This window comes from Gorilla gorilla, chromosome 4 (genome assembly GCF_029281585.2).
Source record: "Gorilla gorilla gorilla isolate KB3781 chromosome 4, NHGRI_mGorGor1-v2.1_pri, whole genome shotgun sequence".
Classification (NCBI taxonomy): domain Eukaryota; kingdom Metazoa; phylum Chordata; class Mammalia; order Primates; family Hominidae; genus Gorilla; species Gorilla gorilla.
The window spans coordinates 52,155,361-52,170,395 of record NC_073228.2 but is presented as its reverse complement, the minus strand read 5'-3'; the positions used below and the strand labels follow the sequence as shown (position 1 = coordinate 52,170,395).

Here is a 15,035-nt window from a genome sequence, read left to right as displayed (position 1 = left end):
AAATTTTATTTACATTTGTATCTGTGCCTAGCAATTAGTATAGTGCCTAATACCTGGTAGGTACTCAATAGTTGTTTAACAGATAAATGAACCAAATAAGATGCTGCCTTTCCCTCCGTGGTGAGAACAGTTCTAAGCTGAAGGTAAACGTTGGTGGTACTTTTGCACAGAGGTGGAGCAGGCCCCTGCATAAGAAGGGTGCTCTGTCTTACAAAATGTGTCTTGGCACAGTTTTGGAGCATTTATTAGCCTCACAGATGCATTCCAATCACTCCCTCTGATGTAGTGGCATTTTGCTTGAGGCAACTTCCATGTTGCTGGTGGGACGCTTTGGCTATGAGGGGAAGAGTCTTATCTACAGGCTGTGAAGAGGGCTGCCTGTCTGGATGTTACTCAGTGTGGCTAGATTGGCCAGAAGCTGGGTCTCTAGGCAAGGGTTTAGGGAGGAGCCCACCTTTGATGTCCCACTTTTTAACTTGGGGCAAGTTGTGATCTCAGGTTCTTCCTGAAAAGATAAGGTACCTTCTAAGATACCTTCTCTTAAGCTACAAACAGTGCAGGTCTTCCTCTTAGAAGAGGTGTGTTCCGCAAGGGGAGAAGGTGTGCCCTCTGGCCTCCCCTTGATTTTCAACCCCAGCCCCAAGGCACTGGCAGTGGAAGTTAATTGGGTGCAAGGGGCTTGGGTAAAGGCTGAAGACTGGTGAAAGGAGAGAGCCAGCTTCGTTTTTTAAAATCTCTAATTGAGTTCTGAATCAGCCTCACTCCCTTTGATCCCTCCTCTGTTTCCCACACTGCCTGAAAGAGCAAGATCAGCACTTTATAACAAGGGTGCGCCTGCTCCCCGCACCACCCCCCCTCTCCTGACGCTCTCTGCTGCCGCCATCCACTGCTTGTCTCCTTCAGTTAAGATAATGAAGATGCTGAGAGATAAAATGTGTATTTAATAAGGGTGGGGGTAGGGAGGCGGAAAGGGGCAACCAGGGCCTTCCCTAGTTTGGGGCCTCGCCAAGACTTAAGCTGAAAGCAAAGCTAGAGTAAGACTTGGCCCCAGGGTGTAGGGGTTTCTGGGCCTCAATCCAGCTGACTTCACTGCCTGCTGTTTGCCCTAAATTCCCCCACCTCCACCCTCTCACCCCCACACTGCTTTCTTCTTGCTCCCAATGGGAAAAAGGACTCTTGCTTCAACTTTCTTTTCAGCTGGTAACTTGGCCTTTGGTGCGGTGCCCCCCACCCCAGTGTCAGCTGCAAGGTCGGGCTAGGGCAGCCCCCTCTAGCCTAGGCCTGTAGAAGCTGTGGGTTCACAGTGGGGGGTGAAAAAGCTGGAGTTAATGAAGACCAGCTGCTAGTCTGGGTTCTGCCTACAGCTAGCTGGAGGCCAGCCTTTGGTGGTGGTTGATGGGGGGGTGGGGTGACCTCCATCCATGGGCACAAGGATATCCTGTGGCAGCTAGGCTTGTGCTTCTCTCTGAGCTTAGTTTTATCCTTAGTTTATAAGAGAGTATCTGTTTCCTTCTTCCCCTACTCCTCTCCTCCCCAAATAACACTCAGCTCTTATTGAACTTTATAACTGTAGTGGTGGCCCAGCTGAGATCTGAGGATCTCCAAACCCTTTTGTAAACACTCATTAACTGCCTGGGAAGAACGAAGAGCCCTGTTTAACAGCTGGGAGAGAACTGAGGCACATTAGGGTAAAAGGTTTGACCTAAACTCACCCCATGGACTCCACCCTGGGGCCTTCCATCCTTAGTCCAGCTCCTTTACTCAGTTCTTCCTGCAAGACAGAGGTGGAGGCATTGCTGGTGTCTTCTCCCCTTCTAGGGAGAGGCCATGCCCTCTCCCCTTAAGTCTGTCGCTGACTTCCTCTGGCCCTTCCCCTCATGACGTTTTCCCTGCTCTGCTGCTAGAGATACGTGCAACTCTCCTTGCAAAATGTTCTCAATCCACAACTTCAGAATTCTTATCCAGCTTTCTCTTGCCCATCTAGCCCACCAAACCTGAATTCTCCCTTTTGAGCTACTGAGAAGACTGGCGATACTAAACTGAATCAGTGACCTTCAAGTTGATCTGTTGTATTGAGGTCCCTCTGCCCTTATATTTATCCTAAATGGTATCTAGGAAAATATTCTCTCTTTAACTTCTTTATTCTGGTCATAAAGATTTGGGACATTACTGAGGGCTGGGTAGGGGCACTAGTTGACCTCTAGGTTCTACGTCCTGTTCTTCCACTGACAATTACCATTTCCAGTAATAGATGTAACCCAAAGTTCTTTTTTGTTTTTTTCTCCTTCCCTAACCCTACCTGTTTATACTCTTGCCTATATATGTATATTTGCAGACCCCACACATTCCCAGATACACATACATTGGTCCTACATGTTTCCCCTGTTTCCAGCTGCCATCTAAGTGAGCCTGCACTTTTTACATGCTGAAAATCTTTTTTCACCCTCTATGGTCTCCTAGGCCCTTGGGAATAATTGGGAGGGATGAAGGGACTCCTGCAGTCCATGAGGAAGAGGACAGAAGTGAGTGCCCAACCAAAATGAATGCTCCCTTTCCAAAATCTCTAGCTGAATGCCTTAGCAGGAGTGGCAGGGAAAGAAATCTTAACCCCACCTCCAGCACCAAAACCTAAATCCATCTGCTCAGGGCAGGCAGGAAGAAATGTCTATTTTCTCCTGTTTCAGGTCATCCTATCCTCGAGTTATCCATATGCTGTGTATTTGAGACAGGGAACTGTTCCTGTCCCCAGCCGATGACCAGACGCCCATCTTTCTTCCAGTGGGTTATTTGTCCCCCATCAGTGCTTCGCTCTGCGCCCGCTGACCCAGTCGGGGCTGGCTGGTGGAAGAGGGCGGGGAGAGCCTTCTGCTTGGCGAGTGGGCTTTAGGACCCAACGGGAACCCGTGCCTCTTGCAGCAGCCTAACCCAGAAGCAGGGGGGAATCCTGAATCGAGCTGAGAGGGCTTCCCCGGTTCTCCTGGGAAACCCATCGCCCCCCTGCCAGCACACACCTGAGCAGGTAGGACCATGCACACCCCTTCCCAATTCTTCTTTGGCCGCCTTTGACCCCAGCCTCTGCTTCTGATCTAGCCATTTCCTTCTCGCCAGTTCTGGCTTTCCCCATCCCTCCTCTCCCGTCGCTCACTGTAGTCCTGGGAGGTGGGAGCCTGGGAACAGTGGGGTGTCTGAAAGCTCAGAGCCCTCTGCACCCTCCAGCACCCTTCCTGCATTTCTCCTGAGGCAGTTCCCATTCTCTAGATAAGAGTGGGGAGTAGAGGGAAGGTCTGCCCAGGCCCCACGCCCTTGCACCCTCCTTTGCGGTATTGCCTAATACCCCTTCCCCCACCTCACCTAGACTGGAGAATTGGCAAGTGCTGAGGTAACAGAGAGAGGAGAGAGCCAGAGAGGGACCTGGGCTTTCCCAAGGGATTTCTTTCTTGCTTCCTCACCCAAAGAGCTCAGGACTTTGCCCCTACTCCCTACACACCTTGTAGGGGAACTAATGTCCCCTTCCAGGTTCATCTAACACTTGGGTGGCTAAAGGCTTTGCTAGAGGGTAGTGGAGGTTGTGAGCATTTTGGTGAGCTTTTCCTCTAGGAAAGTTCTTTCAGCTTAGAGCCCCCATCCATGTCAACATCTCAACACCTGCTGCAGAAGCCCCCCGACCCCACCCGTGTGTGTGTGTTTGTGTAGGGACAATGTGGTTGTAAGATCTAGAAGCTTTGGATAGAGGTGGCTGCATGCATTGAAGGGGAGGGATACCAGAGTATGGCCCAGGCCAGAACAGGCTCAGTCCAGATGGCTAGGGAAGGGGGTGTGGACCAGATTGAGGAGGTCACCCAGCCTTGCCAGCTCCCTGAGCTCCTTGGCTTTCAGAATCTCAGGCTCCTGGTGTTTCTCTAGAGCTACAAGGTCCCCAAGCTTCTGCCCCGCTACAGGCTCTCTGGGAGAGGGCTAGATGGCACCTACTGTTTACAGTGGCTTATTTTTCTCTCCTGTGGTGGGCAGACAGGCCCTGCTCTCTGAAGATCTAGGGCATGTCATTCTGGTTTGGTGGGTTTACAGGAAGGGTGTACACCTTGTCTGAGTTACCATGTGTGAGTGTGTGTCTTGCTTCTGGGGGTAGTAGACTGGGGAGGGGGGTGATAGAAGAGACTGGTCACACTGAGGGAACTCCTCTAGCTCTCAATGTATGATAGGAGTGGGTGGCATGTCCCCATCTGGTAGCTCTGTCTAGGTGTGGGATGTGCTCTGCATTCTTCCATGGCTCCCCGGGTCCCCTAAAGGTTGGTTTTAGAGGACAGGGTGGATAATGAATTGGCTTCAGACTTCGTTCTGGTCTTGATCCAACAAGGAAAGTAGAGATTCTGACTGTGAGCAGTGGACTAGGAATCAGAGGCCTGAACTGGAGACTTAGACTGGTTACTTAACTATGTGTGTTTATATAGGTCTTCCCCTTCGCTAAGCCTCAGTTTCTCCATTTGTAAAAATGGCTATCAGTAGCAAGCAGGGACATTGCCACTAAAACCACACAGATAATGTATCATAAAGCTCACTGCAAACGGTAGTAATGGCTGGGGGAATCTAGGATGGAATCCTCTTCCTAAATCTAGGTCAATCTCTCCGCCTTTAGTTTTCTTCCCCCATCCTTTGCCCATCTGGGGGATGGAGGAACTAGGCAGGGCTATTGCCCCGGTTACTGCAGAATTCCCCTAATGCAGGTTGTAGCTGTTACCAGAGCACCTGTGGTCACAGAGTACAGATCTCTCCACCAGGCATTTCTTCCTCTGGGGCCCCATACTTGCTCCCCTGAGCCATGTCTCCACCTTCCTTCTGCCATCCCTGCTTGGCGTCCTTGTCTCTCTCTCCCCTGCCCAGTGGCCTCCTTGTCCGGCTCACTGGGCAGGAGCCCTAATCGGATTCGACAGCTGAGATATGTGTGGCGGCTAAGAGCAGGCAGGAGGGAAGCCAGTGGGAGGATGGTATGAGGACTGCCCCTGGCACTGCCCTGGCCTCCCAAGCACCACCTTGGGCCTGCTGATTTCTTACTTGGCTTGGCCCCAAGGAAGGGGTGCCAGAGGAAGCTCAGGAATGAACAGGCTGGGGTCTGGAGACTAGGAGAGGAGGAAACACACCAAGGTCCTCAGGACCTGGTTGATATTCGATGACCTTAATGTCAGTGTCTCTGACTCTGACAAGGAGGAAAGGACAGCGATGAGCCAGGCTGACCCCCGCCACCCCATTCCCATAGCCCCACTTTCTTCTCTCTTCTTGTTCAGAAATGTTTCACTTTGCCTCATCTAGCCCCTTTGGCCAGTACCTCCTTGTGGGTCACATCTGGGAGCTTCTGGGGGTGCCACATGTCTGCCTCAATCTGGGCTGTTTCCTCCCCTCCAAGGTATTTCACTGTCTCTGGGCTGGGCGCCAGGACTCCTGGGTTTCCCGCCTGCCTGTGGTGCAGGGCTCCCCTGCAGGGCTCCAGAGAGTCGCTTAGCTGGTTTCCTTCCTCCTTTGTGGGGAGGGCCTTCCCCTAGGGCTGGGAGGTGTCAGGAATCCCAGGTGGGACAGGGGTGGGGGCACAGGAGCCTCTGGCACTGTAGCACCCCAGCTTCTCCCTCCTAGCCTCTGACTCAGCTTGGGGGCAGCACATGCCCAGCCTGGCAGGCATGGCCTATTCTTGCCTCCAGGCTTCTCTCTTTACAGAAGCCTACATCTCCTGCTCTCATTTTTTAGTTTTTTTCCCCATGATATCTGCGGGTGGCTAGCGAAATCCCTGGTTTTGGGGAGCAAGGGACTAACATAATTGAGGCTGGGGCACTATTTTGTCTTCCCTCCAGTTGGGCCAGGATGAAGGAGACTGTCACAAACTTCCCCAAGCCAATTCCTTCTGCCCTCAAAAGACCAGTCAGTGGAGCCAGGCCCTGCCCTCTGGGTGCCCACAATGTGGTTGGCACTGATTTGTCAGAAATTGGGAAGGTTTCCCTCTAGACCGCTTGCCTCCTTTCTCCTCCTCCCACAGGGTAGGGGCAGCTCTGTGATTGCAGGCACTTATGGGCAGGCCTCCCCCTAGGGAAGGGGTGTGGGATGCCCCCAGGATGGCCAAGTTGGCGCTAGCCCCAGGCTGGAGTGCTGGACATGATTCTGACCTGGGAGTTAGTGGGGGTAAGGCAGGGCATGGGCCTCCCTGCCCCCCTCATTTCCTGCTCTTTGGGCAGCTGTGGGCGAGAAAGGCTGCAGGGACTATTTTTAGTTGGTCAGTCCCCTGGCAGGAGGGACGTGCAGAAAAGCACGGGGCAGGCAGAGGGGCTGGCCAAGGTGAGGGTAAGCAGGCAGGCAGAGGAGTGAGGAAGGGCCAGAGGGGCAGAAGACAGCAAGGAGGCATGGGGAGCAGGGACAGGACCTTACCCAGAGGGGCCTGACCCAGGTAGATGGGCTGGGCTGGACTGGGTGGAAGAGTCCTGGCACCCTACAGGGTTTTCTTTATCCAGCTGGACTCAGAGCTGGAAGGGGTTTTAGAGGCTACCTAGGCAATCCCTTCCCCTTGCAGAGAAGGAAACTGAGGCCTAGAGAGAACACTCAGTCATTGGCTGTGTTGAGACCTGAACCCAGGCCCTCCCTTTGCACCATTTTTGTGTTGTCATGGTTCCTCACCACACCTCAGTGTGCTTCCCTCCCCTACTGCAGCAAGGAGGACCATGAGCCAGGCACACCTGGTCCATTTTCCCGTCTGCTTGTTTGTGCAGGGTCTCTGAAAATCCCAGCTTGGTTTGTTTATAAGTCTCCATGTGGAAAGAGTCTGTGTCCAGGCTAGAAGGAGGTCAGAGTTGGGTTTGTTTGGGTGGCCTGTGGCCACTGGTGTGAATGGAGCTGCTGGACAGGCTTCAGCAGGCTCACAGGCTGGGGAGCTGTGGGGCTAGGAGACACCTTACAGAAGGGACGTCCAGACTCCCCAGAGCCCTTTGTGAGCCCTCCTCCTGCCCTGCCCAGGACCTGTGGGTCATGGTGGTTGGTTGCCCATCTCCCCAACAAAAGAAGGGAGCAGGGCTGAGGAGTGGGGAGATTACTACTGGCTTCTGATCGCTAGTCAGAAGGAGGCCCCCTCTGAGGCCTGGAGGCAGGGAAAGTTGGGGCAAGTTGCGGTGTGTATGGGGAGAAAACTCAATGGAGAATTGTGGTCCCTCAGAATTCAGTCTGCTTTCTGTCTTCTGCCTCAGGCTCTCCCCACAGGCCACCATGCTGCACAGCTGCAGGGGGAACCATTCCATAGACTATGATGTGAATGGCACCCCCTGGGGTTGTTCAAGGCCTTGCCTGTGTAGCCACACGTGGTGCATCTGTCTCCCACCTTCTTCCTTCAAATTAGTTCAGACCCACCTGGAAGGAGGTGTTCCAGACAGGCCTTAATCCAACACCCTCTCCCCTACCCTGCCTCATGCCACTCAACATCTCCTATTCCTCTGCTGCCCACCCCCAACGCACCAAGCAAGTCATGGTGCACCACCAATTGTGGTTCAGGAGCCCCTCCCCTTCTCTCCACTCAGTTTCTGTGTCTCTTGGGGGCTGATTTATCATGCCCCCCATCAGGCCTACTGCGGTGTGTGAGAAATCAATAGTGCAAATGGATTGAGGCTGTTTAGCCTGTCAACTCTCCTTGGGCCCCACCAACTCTTCTGGGACTTGCGGAGTTGCTCAGTCCCCTTCTGGCTCAACATACACATATTTAGTGGTTGTAGCCAGAGCACTGAGCACAGGAATTATTCTTTCTGTTCATCTCTGTCTCATTCTCTCTCATATACTGGGCTGGTCTTAGCATGACAAATACTCTTGAACATTTATTTTCTAGCTTGGGTGGAGGGGCTTAAAGGGCAGTAGGCTGCCAGCCAGAGGTAGGGAGGGAGGCAGGTGGGTGTGGGATACGGCGGGTGGAGGGGTGGGGTGGGGGTGGGGACTAGCTGGGGAAAGGATTGGGTGACAGCCCACCCCATCAGCTCTGGTAACTCAATCCCTGCACCCCACCCTCCCAATTTCCCTCCTGCTCAACAACTTCAGCAGCTGCTGGCAGAAGCAAGGCTGGCAGAAGTGTGTTTGAGTGCATGTGTATATGGGGGGAGAGGGTGAGAGGTGCTGTGGGGGCAGGGAGTGCTGCCAGGACATGTTAAAGGAGACTCACAGCCTGGGTACAACTTGGGTGGCAGGAGGAGGTGGGGCAGGTGGGAGAGTGGGTGGTGAGTGATGGGCAGGCTGTAGTGGGGGCAGGGCAGCCCAGGGGTCTCACAAAACTTGTTGGCACTGGAGCGAGGCCTGGTGTGGTGGGGGTGGGCAGTGGTGAGGGGGCAGGGGCTGGCACAGACATTGCTGGCCCCAGAATGCTGAGGCCCATTCTTTGCCAGGGGGCGCATGTAACCATGGAGGGACAGTCTGCCCCTGTCTCCAATCCTTGGGCTGTGCCTGCTGGGCATCACAGTCTTGGTGGTGACTAAGTCACTTCTGTCCTGGGGCTGGCAAGGTGCCAGGCTCAGCTCTTCTCGGTAGGTGAGTCACTGCCCTGGCATCTCCCCCGGATGCAGCTGAGTCACCCAGCCATGCCTGCTAGGCAGGTGGGCACCAGACTTGTGGTGGGGGTGGAGGGCTATGTGTGCAGCCCCCAGTGTCTTCTCTGATCTCTCTCTGGCATGTCCTGGCCCCACCCATAAACCTGCAGAGCCAGGCAAGGATGGCGCTTCTCCCTTGTGATCCACTAAGGGGTGAAGGAAAAGGTAGCAGGGCACAGAGTGGAGTGATACATGTTTGATTTGGAGTAAGTAGGGGAGGAAAGAGTTGAGGAGGGAACATTGATTGTGTTATATATATGCATATATATATATGCATATATATACACACACACACACACACATATATATATTTATTTAACAAAAAAGACACAGGGTCTTGCTATGTTGCCCAGACAGGTCTTGAACTCCTGGAGTCAAGCAACTCCTGGAGTCCCATCTTGGCCTCCCAAAGTGCTAGAATTAAAGGTGTGAGCCACCATACCTGGCCTGGGTTTGAATCCCAGCCCTGCCATTGACAAGCTGTATGACGTTGAGGAAGGCAATTTTCTTTTTGAGCCTCAGTTTTTTCATCTCTACAATGGCAACAGGAGCCTGCCCCTTCAGGACTGTGAGAATCAAATGGAGTGGGACTATTAAGATACTTGTGGGAGGAGCTCCTTTTGGGATGAGCTAGGAGGCTTGGGAGGGGAAGAGGAGTCAGCTGGAGCTGGTTCCAACAAACTCCCGCACCATGGTCTTGGAGGGCCAATTGCTTCTCATCATCTCTTCGGACTATCACTTAATGCTGTTCTTCAGGAGTTTCCACAGGCTGTGAGAAGACAGCCTTGTTGTACTAGAAGTGTGGGCCCTCCTAGGGTGTCTCAGAGCTATATTTTATCTCTTTTGACTACTGAGAACTGCCACTGGCCCTGGTACCTGTCCAGACTCTCTTCCTTCACTTCCTCTAGTTTGAAGAGGGATGGGGCTCAGACTCCTCCCCCAGCCTATCTCCTGTGTGCAGGGAAACAGTAGGCCCCAAGGAGTGTCCTTCCTAGAGTGAGGCGCCCCGAGCCTGTGGCTTTTCTCTCTCTGCTAGTTTCCTGCTGCTCCCTGGGTACCCTTCTCTCCTCCTGCATCAGAGTCCCTGGTGGGAGGGGGTGGTAGAAGCCCTGTTATGAGCCCAGCATAGCTGGAGTTCAACTGCTGCTGCAGATTGAAGACTCCTGGTCCCCCACCTGGGGACCTCTCCTGCCTTCTGCAGTCAAGCTTGGGTAGGGCTGGGCCTTGGACAGGTGGTACTGGTTTCCCTGGACAGGAAGGAAATGCCCCAAAGATGTGCATGCTATGTGTTTGTACACACGGGTGCTGGTCTTGTTTGAGTGTCTGACCCCTGCGGGGGGTGGGTTTGTGTGTATGAATTTCTTCCTTCATCCACACATGGGGCTACTTCTGTGTCTGTGCAGAAGTGTGCCCCACCCTCTGCTTCATGCCCTTGTCTGTGCACAAATGTGTTTGGATGTACTTGTTCATGCGTGGATGTGCATACATGCGTCGGGGATGTACACATCCCTGCCCTGAATGTGCACGTGGAAATGCATTTGTACCAGGATGCCTGACCCTATGATGGTAGGTGTACCTGAAGGTCGTCCCACTTGGGAGGCAGTGTAGCTGTGTGCATGCATGCTTGCATTCTTGTGTCCATGAGCCTTCCCCTCCAGCCTCAAGGAAGGAAGACAGGTAGAATCTAGGTTGGGAGGTGTCCGTGGGCACTGGGGGCGGGCTGGCGCTGACTCCAGTCCTGGGCTGGTTCTCACCTGGGCAGAGCTCCCTGCTGTTGGCGGGGCTCAGGCTGGAAGGCCCTTGGGGGAGCGCGGCTGGGGGGTAAGGGGTTAAGCGGTGGCGTCCACATCTGGGAGCCATTGGCGCATTCCTGCCGGCTGAGCGCATGTTTGCGGATGAATCTGGACAGGACAGGGCGGGAGGGGCTGGGCGGGAGGTTCGCACCGGCGGACGGAAATCCAGACCGGAGCGGGAGACAGCTCCGGCCCAGCAGGCGGGAAGGGGCCTGGGGAAGCGCGGCCCAGCACTGCTGGGGCAGTTTCCCGTGCGCCGGCCCTCAGGGCAAAGGGTCCCGCCATCCTGGCTTGTCCTACCTTACCATGGCTCTTGGGCTAAAGCCAGGGACAATCAGATACTTCAATTCTAGACCCGGCTCTGCAACCGGTGCGACTGTGCACAAAACCCAGTGCCTGCTGTTGGACTCTCTTTCCTTGTTTGTAAAGCGGGGTCCGTCGGACCAGTGGGTTTGAGAGCTCTGCCATCGGGTCAGGCTGAGAGTCTCCTCACTGGGCTGGAGGCCTGGGAGTGCAGCACTTCCCCTTCCAGTGGGAAGTTCTGTGGGGGCACTTGTGGCCACTTCTCTGCCTGGGAACAGGGCGAGAGGGGAGTATTCTAAGCAATTCTGCTTCCCCCTAAGCCCGCCAGTGGACTGCTAGCGATGGGGACAGGATCCTCCCAAACAGAGCGGCAGGCTGGGAGGGGGGTCATGACTGTATTGGGGACTGGGGGTCTCTCAGATGGAGGGTGATTCAGATCCTGTCCAGCTGGAACATGAACAAGAGCTTTCCTGGCTTCTCCAGACTTGTTCGGGAGAGAAAAGCTTGAGTCTGAGTCTTTGAGCACGGAGGGGTGCTCCTGGGCGCCCCTACTGGAAGATCCAAAAGTCTTGCCCTTTGAGGAGAAGAGTACTTTAAGGGGGCTGGGAGGGTTGGGTTGAGCCAGAGTTCCTAGGACCCACTGGAGCTGCAGAGGTGTTTGGGGAAAGAAGAGATATACTTGCGGGAGATCTACTCCTGGACTCTTTTTTTTTTTTCTTTTTCTTGCAGCTGAGATAATTAAGATCCAGGGAAGGGAAGTGACTTGGTCAAGGTCACACAGCTCTCAGTTCCAGCTGGTCCCTAGAAGAGGATTATAATTATAGGATTCAGGGGCTTGACAGCTAGGGCAGGAGTCACCGCACTCACTTCCATATTACGCCGCCGCCTCACTTCTCAGGTTTAGGTGTGGGTGTGTGTGTGGTTGGGGGGAAAGGAGTGTAGGATACCACACGCTGCGGTCTTCTCCACCGAGCGCTATTTTCATTCTTTCCGCAGAACCTCACCCTGTTCTTGCTCGGAATCTTCGATTCTGGGTCTGAGGGAGGGAGTCTCCCGGATTCCCACGGTCCAGTCTTCAACTAGGAGCGGCTCCTTTAAGACTCGCCCTTCCCGAGGTCTATTAAGGAGAGGCGGGGGCGGGCGTGAGCCTGTAGATCCGCCCCTGACTGGTGATTGGTCGGTGGGCGGGCAGGGGCGGGCCTGAGGGACAGGGCCTCCCCCCACCTCTGCTCCGTACCCTCCGCCCCTTCAGTCTGGGGCTCCGGGTAAAGTTTCAGCCTCCGCACGTGACTCGCTATGGCCGCTGCCATCGCCCCGCGCCCCTGAGCCGCGGCCCCCCGGACGGCTCCTCTCCCGGGACCCCGCACCCTGATGCCGAGCAGCACCAGGGCGCCGGGTTAGGGCAGACGCTGTGCTCGCTGGCACCCCGAACGGGTTGCGTCCCCCGCTGCGAGGTAATTCCTCCCCCGGGGATTTTGGGGAGCCCCTGGTTCCCGCAGGCGTCGGGGCCCCATGTCCTGCCCCAGATTGGTGCTGCAGGAGGGGACTGGGTACCAGGAGGCTTCCGACGGGAACCCGGGGTTTCCTGGGCTTCCCAACTCGCTGCCGCCGTGTCCAGGGTGGGGGAGCCCCGTCTGTGAGTCTGCCTGCGCCGTGTCTTCGCGCGCAGCCTTGAGGCGTCTGGGGCCGTCTGCTGCGCGTGTCCCCCGCGCTCGAGCTGTTGCATGACCGCCGCTGGGAACTTCTGTTCTTTTTCTCTTTAATGATAAGCAAAACAAAAAGACTTGAATTCAAACCTGTTTGGGGAGAGATCGGATGCTCAACGGACTAGCCCCCTCTCTTTTTCCCTCCTGTTATCTGAGCTGCCCTGTGGTTTGGGGAGAATCAGCCAGGGGGCCCACTCCCACCAGAGGGAGCCGGCCGGGGGCGGGGCCGGTTCAGCTGGTGTCCCCGTGGAGTGAGGGGAACCGTCAGAATTGGGTGCGCGAGCCAATGCAGTATGTGTGTAGGGGTGTTCCTGGGTCTTGTGCCACCATGGGGTGTGGGAACTTTTTGGGGTGAGGGGAAGACGGAATAGACTGACTTGTCGACTTTGCTCTGCTGAGGGTGTCTGGGACCTGGTGCCACCCACGAGGCTTGGAAGCTGCTGGCCAGATGTGTGTGTGAGCCTGTTGTGGGGTTGGGGGGACGGCTGGGAAATGAGCTTGGCTATGTCCCCTCGTCTCCTCTCTGGGCACTGGCCTATTGTCAGGCTGCTCCTTGCGAAAGGAAAGACAGGCCTCCAGTGTGCTAGGGTGGGGATGGGGACCAACTAACCCGGAAACCAGACAGAAGAGCTCCCCAGCCTTGGAGATGTTTCCGCACCCTCCATCCTGTCTTGGATCAGATGCCCAGTGTGATGGCCTGGAAGGGTACCTCCTGCCCCCTCTGGCTCTGTCTTCTGTAACCAGGTTGCCTTCTGTCTGATGGCTGCGTGCACATATGTGTATGTAGATATTCTTGGAAAGGATTGTTTCTGAGAACACCCCCCGACCCCCCCACCCCTTGCTGCTTACCCCAAGGATCACTTCTGCCCCTGACACTCCCCGTCCTCAGTTTCCTGGCCAGGACATTCTGGGATGTCTCTTATACCCTTCTGTGGTTGCAGTCTTCATAGGGCAAGATTGTTTTGGGGGAAGTGGTTCTGTAAGGACCTTCCAGGTCTTGCTAGGAAATTGGACCTCAGGCCCCAAACTCTCCTACAGGGCTCCATGAAGAGGCTGTGCCGGGGAAGCCCCGGGTTGGAGTGGGGGTGGCTTGGAGCCTTGGGGCTTCCCCTGGAGGGGGCGGGAGGGGGGTGGGTAGAGATGAGGCTGGGGGAAGGAACAAGAGAAAAAATATTTGGAGTTGGTTGTATGATGCTTCTTCCTGGAGGAATAAGAGGGGGTGGTTGTGGAGTCAGGGAGTTTGTGGCTGTGAAAAATGGTATGCTGGAGGGAGCTGGGACATCAGTACTGCCTGGGAGTCTGGACCATGTGGTGTCCTGAAAGAGAGGTCAGGAGGGTCAGACTGGAGTAGCCTCTTGGGAGCTGAGGATCTTGGATTTGCAAGGATTTTGAGGGTGTGATTGAGTGTATATGAGGTGTCACTGCAGGGGTTTCACCATCAGACTGGCGACGGTGGCACAGATGCAGTGGCAGTTCTGAGAAGATCCTGGGGTTGAAATGGCTTAATCCTGGCCACATCCTCCTTCCTATAGCCCCTAAATCTCTATCCCTTCAGTCTGACCCTAAATGCCCCGGCTGCCACCCTGGGACACCTTTTTAGTCCCCTTCCTACTCCCAACCTTGAGGCAGCCTGGCAGGAAGCCAGCTGTGGGCAGCCCCATCCTGATCACCCATGTGCCTCCCCCGCTGGGCACAGTCACCCACACATGCCATGACGTGGTTCCTGCCACCCCGTCTAAGTATGGGGGAGAGGACATTGTCTGAGTGGCCCCTCAGGTCTGTTTTGGGGACATTCACCCAGACCCCAGCTAATGCGCGCCCCTTCCCCTAAACCATTTAGTCTTGGAAGCTGACTCTGCCCTCTGGGACCTTTCCTTCCAGGCCACTCCTTGCTCAGACTCCAGTCTCAGGTAGGATGGTCCTCAGAACCGTGTGATGTGACGGTGGGGCCTGTCCCAAAATACAAACCCCAATGCCCAGTTTCCAGTCCTCTTGGAAGCATGGACAGGACAGGACTTAGGCTAGGCTGGAGGGGTGGTTTGTTTTGACCTCTGTGGGGTCTATTAATATTTGGGAGCACTGCCTGGGATCTGGGGTGATAGGCATCTGGGGATGGTAATCCTGTCCCTGCGACAAATAAGCGGGGTAATCTCCGCTTGCTCAGTACCCACACCCATCTTGTGTCGGTAGTTTTGGGAGTGTGGGAAGCTGGCAGGGCCCCTGGCAAGATGACCAGGGTTGTCTTGACTTACTGGGTTTTGGGAAAGGAGTATGGCAACTGATACCCCGGCTCCCAGGGCTTTGGCTGAACATTCTCTCTGACGCCTGCTGTCTTTCCTCCCTCTACTCCCCTCTCCACCCTCTGGCTGCTGTCTGGAGCCCACACAGTTTGTGGGGGGATGCGCGGTGGGGGGCAGGGCCTGGATCTCCGTGTGTGTCCAGGGAGTATTCTGGGAATTGGCAGGATTGGCTGAGGGTGTCTTGGTGTCCCCGCAGGGTGGGCAGCATGTGGGGACCTAGTGTGAGAATGTGTCAGCGTTGGTGTGTCTGTCCCCAGTCTGGCTCGGGTGTGGGTGTCTCGGGTGTGGGTGTCTCTTGCTTCGTCTGGATCTTGCCTCCCGCTCCAGTCCCGCCCTCCCCTC

At 55.1% G+C, this 15,035-nt stretch overlaps 2 protein-coding genes across 3 annotated transcripts in view; one reads left to right on the top strand and one right to left on the bottom strand.

Moving 5' to 3' along the window:
• Positions 1 to 2,878: 2,878 nt before the first annotated feature.
• Positions 2,879 to 15,035, top strand: part of RARA (retinoic acid receptor alpha) — a 48,438-nt gene continuing 36,281 nt past the window's right edge. Inside the window, exon 1 of one of the 2 annotated variants that reach the window (XM_019027971.3) lies at positions 2,879 to 3,019. The gene's annotated coding sequence lies outside the window, so the exon portion shown is untranslated. Of the gene's footprint in view, positions 3,020 to 11,937; positions 12,142 to 15,035 lie in introns of those variants that run through there. The other variant, XM_019027970.4, reaches the window with a different exon arrangement.
• LOC109027007 (uncharacterized) lies at positions 8,893 to 12,470 on the bottom strand. Its single transcript, XM_063706410.1, has one exon. The coding sequence runs from the start codon at positions 12,411 to 12,413 to the stop codon at positions 11,982 to 11,984; it is 432 nt and encodes a 143-aa protein (XP_063562480.1). The 5' UTR covers positions 12,414 to 12,470; the 3' UTR covers positions 8,893 to 11,981.